Source organism: Haemaphysalis longicornis, unplaced genomic scaffold, assembly GCF_048455015.1.
Source record: "Haemaphysalis longicornis isolate Haplotype H1 unplaced genomic scaffold, Haemaphysalis longicornis Haplotype H1 scaffold_4, whole genome shotgun sequence".
Taxonomy (NCBI): Eukaryota; Metazoa; Arthropoda; class Arachnida; order Ixodida; family Ixodidae; genus Haemaphysalis; species Haemaphysalis longicornis.
The window spans coordinates 118,385,870-118,394,463 of NW_027526361.1; the positions used below are offsets into that span (position 1 = coordinate 118,385,870).

Consider the following 8,594-nt stretch of genomic DNA (forward strand, 5'->3'; position numbering starts at 1 on the left):
AGAATAATGATGTTAGTCTTACTGCACTCCTTTATTTGTGCACAGTTCACTGGTATCTTGTTCAGTTGTATCCCCCCCCCCCCTGCAGTTCTTTTACAAAAGCTGTCAGAAAATCAAATATAGAAATCCAAATAAATTTGAATATATTCTTTTGCACAAAAACAAATTTTATATCTACAATCAGAATGAAGAACTACACATTCCCCCAATTTTTGTTATCACAACTGTAAAAATAAAGTTTTTGATCAAAGGCCCATGTGCCCCCTTAATCAAAAAATGGAAGACATATTAAAAATTTGAAATTTCATCTCAGTGTGACATATTATGGGCCAGCTCTAGAAACATTCTTATCGGGGCTTTAACCTCACATTTGTATTCACGTGACACAATGGAACAGAACTAGAGGCCCCACTACAATCGCTCGCTCATGTTTCTTGTCGCTGGCCTAGAGCAGCAGCTGCCAATCGCGCAACAAAGATTTTGTGAAGTTGTAGAAAAATTGCTGGAAAGTGGTGGGGTAGTCTCGCTGCTTCATCTGTTTTCTTTAATATCTATACTATTTGTTTGAAGTCTGGAATAAAGTTGTTACTGGTACAAAGCAGTCTCTAATGAACCAAGCAAACATTTATTTTGTCTTCATGGCCCTTTAATTATGCGGTACAAGTCTCCATCACGAGTAAATGACCAGGAGCGAGATCACTTCTCGTGTTTCCCATCGTCCTGCTCCTGAAGTGCGAGTTGTTTATTTCAGTGTAACTTAATGTGGTCTTGAAGTTCTGTTGATAACACTATCGCCTTTAATACACGGGGAGGGCATGGTGGAAACTTGAGTATCAATTGGGTATCGTTCCTGTTTGTTCGGGATTTGGGAAGATCCACCGAGCAGAAACAAATCACCTTTTTATAACGGCCAGGCAAAGAGTCGACAAGGGAGATTAACTTGCTCTTTGTCCCATGGTCTCTCGTTCTCTGTCGGTCCCTTATTAAGGGGGCACACTGGTCTTAGAAACTTTTTTTTTTTTGCGTTCCTACCAATTTTGGTAAAACTTCGCGGGCTTGTTCAGTTCTTTTAGCTGATTTCAAATATCTAATTACTTTTGATGTGAGTTAACTAGTTTCCAAGTTACTTAAACATTTCCCGTGATTGCGCCTGAGAATAATGGGAAAAAAAGTACTATTCAACAAAAGATTATCAGCAAGGCATGAATAGATACCAGAATGAAATGTGGGAAGCAGTTTTGTTTTGTTTTGCAATCACATACACGTTTACATCTCTAAGGAGTAGGTTTGAGCAACTCCTGCTAACCAATTAAAAAAAATGCTAATTAAACAACTACTGAAACGGGAAATGCAAAAGCTGCTTCCCGTATTGCATAGTTTAAACATTCAGCTTCACAGTGCAAAAGAAATGACCTTCCTAGCTGCACTACATGCTGGGATATACCTTCCGAGAATTTCCTATCACTGCGATACCACTCGTGGCAAAAAAGTGGGCAATTATGGGAAAATTGTTTTTTCTTTGTTGAAATTGGGCCTCTATGGCTTTTATAAGTACCTGGTACTGTTTCAAGTATGAAATTTTTGGAGGAAAAGATGTGCAAATGGAGAGAAAAGTGATACCTAAAAAAATGCTTTTTGGGGCGACTCTTTAGTCCCAAAGATGCATGTGCCCCCTTGAGAGCAGTTTTGATGTCCCGTTTCCAGCGGCCCCAGCAGACCCCGAGCTGATGGTGTCGGAGGAGCTGCTGCGTGCCCTGCTGGGGCCCAAGCTGCCCGAGGAAGAGAGCGACCCCGAGATGAGGGAGCTGCGGCGCCAGGAGTGGGAGCTGCTGATCCACCAGGAGGAGTTGCTCGCTCTCGGGGACGAGCTCCGCCGCAAGATTGCTGCTGAGCGCACCGAGGCCGACCGGCTGCGCAGCGAGATCGCCGAGTACCAGAAGCTCGCCAAGTGGGTGCTGCTGCTACTCTCTGGCTTCCTTCCTCGGGGGCGTGTGCGTGCGTGTTGTGGTGCAAGAGTGTTGTGCAGTGAGCTAGAAAGAGCGCGACTCCCTCCTTGTGGGTGTTTGTACTGGAAGATGAGCACACACCAGGGGCAGCACTTGGCACGTGACGAGCGCAGTGACTGGCAGACTGAAGAACAAACGTTTTTCGAAGAAGGGATCATGGGCTTGGGTGGTATCTTTAGTCTGGGGATACCACATGACTTGGCTGCTTCTCGAGCTCTGTCAACCAGAGCCCTTTGGGGCTCAAGTGGAAATTAGCAGAGAGATCGCCACAGAAAGCGCATCACGAGCTCACTGACAGCCGGTGAGTGTTGTTACACGTGCCCCCCTCCCCACCCACTCACCCACACGTACGTGCAAGAGAGAGAGAGAGAGAGAGAGAGAGAGAGAGAGAGAGAGAGAGAGAGAGAGAGAGAGAGAGAGAGAGAGAGAGAGAGAGAGAGAGATTTGTCAGTGGCAGAATGTGCCTTTCTTTAGTTTGTTTGTACACTGTATCAAGGTCCAAGTCTAGGTCGCTCCACACAAGCGCTGCACAAGTGCACATGTGATACTTTGCTGACTGCTGGGCTAGTAGGAAAATCTAAGGCCAACTGAAGGCGGGAAAAAAGTCAGCGAGGTTAATATAGGTACTAAGGAAATAAAACCAACTGACTTTTTAACGCTGGGTGAACAAGCACAGCGGTCAGCAGCACGACCACGCATCTGTGAACCCTTTTCTGTCTAAGAAATGCAATTGCTAGATGTGAAATATTATGGAAATTTGGGGGACGCCTACTGCACGAGTGCTATACAACAAATAGTCATCTAAGCTGCTTGAAATGCTAAATCTAAATAAAAGTGTAAACTGGTTATACATTATGTACTTCATATTTCCAATGGCCGAGTGGTCTGGAGCGCTTGGTCCGTTGTTTTGCAAGTCGCAAGTTGGAATCCCCGAGGGTACATCCTTTTTTTTTTTTTTTTTTTGTGAGTTAATTTCTTCGTTTTCGGCCGATGTTTTCTATACTGAACCCGCCATTTTTGGGCCGTAACATTCACTGCTCCACGAACGAGTTCGCAGAACGCAAGCAGACTGCCACTGACGCGCTAGCGAGTTCTCGTTGGCGTGCTGTTGCCGTAAGCACCGACTGCTTGTGAGCAGTGGGCACAGGCCAGAATCAGCAAACCCTTGGCCTGGTGCGAACACACTTTTTACGACACAGGCATGAGTGAGGTAAGCTCCAGAGATGGGGGAAAAGCGCATGGCATTTAAGCGTCTGCGGTGACGCGGAGGGCGTTCATCTACTGCGTAGGCCTCGGCTAGTGATTGCTACGATTCCAAGCCGTCCTGGGAGGCCTATGAGGAATTTTGCAGCCGACAGCATGACAAAAGCACGGTATGGCGATTGTTGAGTTATCGAGAATGCCCATCCAACGATAACGTCAGATGTAAGGCATGTTGTTTCACAGAACCGAAACCAAAACTGTTTTGAATTCTAATCTTGGACATCGTCCAATCACGTAGCACCCTTACCTGACGTCATTGCAGTTAGTTAGTGCAGCCGCCGCAAACCGCACATGTAGTTTTTCTTCTTTCAGGCTTTACAAAATAAATACCGCCTTATCGCCGGGACAAACAATGAAAAGTGTGTTCACTTGAGCCAGTCTTCTTCTTCTTAGGTGGTTAGATGGAAAAGGAAAAGAAATGGACTGGGGATATTATTGAGCCCAGCTGGGGGCTCACCGGCATACAACCCAGTCCGGGGGGTAGGGAATATAGAAGGGGATGAATAGAATAGGGTAGAGAAAAAGGAGATAGGTAAAGAGAAAAGTTGAGGCGCCGCGAGGAAAAGAAGCGTTGCCACAGTCACTGGGGGCCACCGAGCACAGTACACACCACAAACACAGGTCCTGGCGTCATGCTGCGTTCGGGAGAAGTTCTCGACGGGAGCGGTGGAGCGTAGAGGCAAGGCTGTGCTACGATGAGTCGTGCGCGGAGGTCCGAAGTGAGGGGGGCTTGCTGGGTGAAGTTCCAGGCAGACGAGCAGTTACTGGCGAGCGGGAGCAGGCGCTCGACGGCCCCACGCAGCAGAGCGCGCGCCGCCCGAAAAAAACACCCATGGCTCGCGACGCGTGGCCGGCATAATCGCGATACCGCCCCGGCCGCGCAGGAGCGAACGAAAAACACGTCCGCACCCCACGACGACCGAGGCGCAAGCAAAAACGGGAGCCTTCAGTGTCCCTTTAAGAATGTCACTTCTGGAAACTTATCACTGGACTTGTAGGAGCGAGGTAGGAAGCCACGGACAGAAGCAATTCGAGTCCAAGGAATTCACCGTGCAGAGTTAGGCATCACGGCTCTTTGGGAAACTGCAGAGAGAGCTTCCAACCAGACTCTCAAAAGGATATAATAGGGTATCAATTTAAGGCAAAGCAAAGGTGTATGTTCACTTCATTGGTTCTCAGGAAATGGCAGGTGTCACATTAATTTGGCCTCTGTTAATTTGACTTCATTGCCTAGCTAAACCAAATGTACCTCTTTTTTTCTTTTTGCTTTCTGAAATTGTCTGTTTTGACTTCAGTTCAATGTAGTTTTCCCTTTATTAATGTAACAAAACTTTGTGAGTGCTTCCTCAAGGCCCAACTAATTATTTCCAATTTGCTGCATGACTCCGATTTTATTTTTGCTGAAATCCCGTTGTTTTCTGTGTGTATTTTTGGCCATTTCGCTTGTCTGAATGCACTTCAGGAGAGTACAAATGAATTTTCACTCACTTGAAGCTCAAATTAAAAGCATTAAATTTTAAATACAATGCATTTCATTACTACTTGATTTAATTAGGGCAGAGGACTTTCTGAGAAAAAAAAAGATTTAGATTTTTCTAGGAGGTAGTTTCGGTCTAAAGGTAGAAGGGTTTCTTCACCCTAAGGCCGAGCCTTGGCAAGCTGGTTGCATCAAGTGGAATGCTGGTCGCATTAAGCAGAATGAATGACTTCAGGTCTTTCATGTCGTAGAGTTTGCTTCCAGAGAGACACTCAAGGGATCTAGAAAATGTGTCTCTTGTGACCAAGGTCTCTTGTGTGCAATGTTGCTAACATGGCGAACATAGGAGAACCAACCAAACCACTTTCATTCAAATGTCTCTTATAAGCAAGTGTCTCTTTGTAACAGTGTCCCTTGTAATGAGGTTTTACAGTAGTGGCAGTGTGCCCTGGAATAAGTCAGCAGCATGCCTTTCTGCTCCAGGAACCACTGGACTGCTCATGTCTACTGGTTGGTTGGCCCCTACAAATTTAGAGTGTTTTATTTTTGTGTGCACAGGTACAAGCAGTACTCCGTCGAGTCGGCAGATGGCAGCAGTTCTGGCACGGAAGGAAGCGAGAGCGTATCCTTTTCTCGTTTTCCAAGAACGATTGTTTGAGCTGGAAAAAAAAAGAAAGCAGCCTGCCATTGCATCTGCTTGAAACACAATATAAAGGGCATATTGTTATGGTGTACACTGTGATAAGAACTCGGGCAAGCATTCAAATTAAGCAACTCCTTTGTACTTTGGGGGGTAGAGAGAGGGTGGATTGCTAAGGGGGCACATAACGTGAGAGGGCGGTAACGTTGTTTTTGACCAATTGGGTATTTTGCTAGTTGATTGCTAGACAGTCTAGCTGCGTAAAAAAGAAAAATGTAAAAAACGACATCAAGACATCGAATCCAAGACATTTGAAGACGCATTAATTAAAGGGAAATCTTAAAAGGTACTGTTTTAATTTGCCTACGAGGAGTCGTTGAAAACATATTTTCTTAAGAACATGAAATGTTAATTATACACGCCTGCCGCCAGCAGCGTGAATTGCGATTACCCTTTTGTGCATAACAAGGCTTAGCGTATGTTGAACGCACAAGGACACCAACATATTTATACGGATACGCGGAGAATGTTCCCTAACTTGACGGCTGTTCAGGAGGGAGAGGAGGAACTCAAGCAAGTGCTGGCCCAACTCATGGAGGAGAACAAGCAGCTGTCGGTACGTATGTCGGCACTTGGCACGTGCTCACCTGTGGGTCAGAGTGAAGGCCACTGCGAACTCCAATTTGGACTAGCATGCTTGGCAGATGCTGTGTACTTCGAAGAAGCTCAACGGGACCTCCTATCCTTTGTTGACTTTTTTTTTTTTTTTTTTTCCTGTTGGCATTGAGCTAGTATGTTGTTGCCGCCAACTGAAGGTGGCATTTTGTCTGGGAACTGCGGAGGACTGCTGAATTGGCAATCGTACTGTTTCTGCTGTGACCAAGCATTGTATGCGCAGGAAAAGTAGCGCTGTAATTTGAGTTTGAAGCCAGCTTTGCCTTTCTGCGTAGTGTAACAATAATACCGGGCACAGTTGACATACAGTACAGTCTTTCAGGGTCGCTTGCACTGCTTTTCTTCATTCTTACTCTTCTTTACTAAATTTTGCAAGCTAGAAGGAATGAGAAATCAAGTCCCAAGAATGCTTGTTTCTGTCAACGTCGTCTGGCATCTGTGTCCGTGGTGTTCCATTGGCTGCTTTCCTCAGTGCCGCGTGCATGAATTACAGGTGGACAGGTTGGAAAGATGTGATGGGACACCTTGACGCCAATTTCAACTTGGAGCTCGGGATACATCACCTTCTACTGCGGAATAAGGCTTTCCTCCATGGGCCGATTGAAATGCTATTTTACTGTATGCAGTAACGGACCAAGCTGAGCAGGCTTGTAGGTTGGTCATTCCGTTAGTCTACTGTATAAGTCAAAATTTAGGTTGAGCCGGAATATAGGTTGACCCCCTTACTTTGCGGGTGAGAAATGGGAAAAAAACATTAAGGTCTTGCTTGACCGACCAAAAATTTGACAAAAAAATCAATTTTCTGCATTAATTTTATTTGCAGTCTGCAAATGTACTTGCAAAATATGCTGTATCACAAGTATTCACAAAGCTGTTGCCGTTTGAAGTCACCTAAATGACCATTTTTGCCTAAGTTTCCAAACTTCATGCGCCGCTTTCTCAGAACCAATTTTTTCCCCACATGGTCAGCTGTCGGGTGCAATATCTTGGGATGTACTGGTTCGATTTGCATCATTTTTGCTGCATTCGAAAGCTTATGAACTGAACAGTGCAGTAGAACCACTAAGTATATAATTTCTTTTTCCTGGCAGGATATTTTATGCAGTTAGTTTTACAAAAACATTGGAAATTGATGACCTGACATTTATGAAGTTTCCTTCTGGAGCACCAAGGGATAAAAGCTATTTGAGTATTTCATAGGTAGGTAATGAAAATATTGCCCAAAATGGAGTGGCATAACATGTTGCACAACTCTAAACTTACACCCCATAGAGGAAAACTGAGTGCATATTTGTGCTTAGGGTGTTAAAATACACTCAATGTGTAAACCTCGAGCACATAGGTTAAAAAATAACAAAAATGTCCTTAAGACCAGTGTCCAATTACCGATATATAGGTCGAGGGGTGACTGTTCGACAAACTTTTCAGGGAAAAGTATATTACGACTTCTTCAGTACATCCAAAACCAGCACCAACAGCTGTTCACAGGGATGCTATCATGCGTTAGCCACTGAGCAGTTACTACAATGCCTCCCCTCTCGGGTGTGTGTGAATGCAGGAGAAGGCGAATGAGCTGGGCCAGAAGATCCTGAAGGAGCGCGAGGCCTGCGTCGACATCAAGGTCAAGATGCGGCTCCTCCAGCACGAGGCCAAGATGCTCAAGGTCTGACGATGATGCTGGGCGCCTCGTCCGAGGGACGTCCTCCTCCGTGCGCTCTCATTTGTACGACTGCCAAATGCCTCCACAAAATTCATTCCACTGATTTCCCACCCCCTCCCCCGCCTTTCCCTCTCATTTTTGCATCACCGCTGCCCATTTTTTCTGCCACGACTCTGTGTCCAAGCAGCGTGATGTGAACACAACTTCGGAAGCTTACAGCCCACAACTCTGTCGCTGCAAAAGATCAAGGCAGCGCTCAGCGCTAGGGCTAAATGTGTGCGTAGTTGTGTGGAGAAGTGCTTGGCCACTGTGGCGATGTGCCCGGGGCTTTGAAAGCAGTTACAAGCACGCATTTTTTCCGCAAGCGTCCAATTTTGTGCTGCTTTAATAAGACTTAGGGGGCGAGAGTCAGATGATCGCTCTGAACACGGCTTTTGGTGGACTTGAGACAGACAAGGTGGCAGTAAATTGCAAAACCAGTTTCTGTGAACTCAATTCCAGATCTCAAATTGTGTGCGTCAAGGCATGCAGTGCTTTTGAGACAGACTTCCTGCATCTCTATAGACATACACACTGGCTCTGCGCCTAGCTGGTGGCTTCATTTTAGCCCATGCATTTATTTATTTTTAATTAAACAGGCGATCTGGCTGGGAGGTTGTGAATCTTCGAGTGCTGCTCATTTCCCTTTTGCCTGTGGCTTATGCCGAAATGTGTCTACCTATGTCTACCTAGCTGCTTGCGTGCATTTAAAAAACCCACTATTTCGCGAGTAGTTTTTAAGCAGTGTCTGTTAAAAGTGCACATATAGTCTATAAACGACATGTTAATAAAGCCGTGTTTCCCAATACTTTGCAGGTGTGTGTGTTTTAAGCT

General features: G+C 45.5%; 1 protein-coding gene across 2 annotated transcripts in view; it reads left to right on the forward strand.

The window, feature by feature from the left end:
• Positions 1-8,569, forward strand: part of Rlip (Ral interacting protein) — a 31,039-nt gene extending 22,470 nt beyond the window's left edge. For both annotated transcript variants that reach the window (XM_077707612.1, XM_077707613.1), the window contains 4 exons: positions 1,705-1,948; positions 5,305-5,368; positions 5,940-6,002; positions 7,620-8,569. In XM_077707612.1, coding sequence (XP_077563738.1) covers positions 1,705-1,948; positions 5,305-5,368; positions 5,940-6,002; positions 7,620-7,730 — 482 coding nt within the window. In that variant the 3' untranslated portion in view covers positions 7,731-8,569. The remainder of the gene's footprint in view (positions 1-1,704; positions 1,949-5,304; positions 5,369-5,939; positions 6,003-7,619) is intronic.
• Positions 8,570-8,594: the final 25 nt, after the last annotated feature.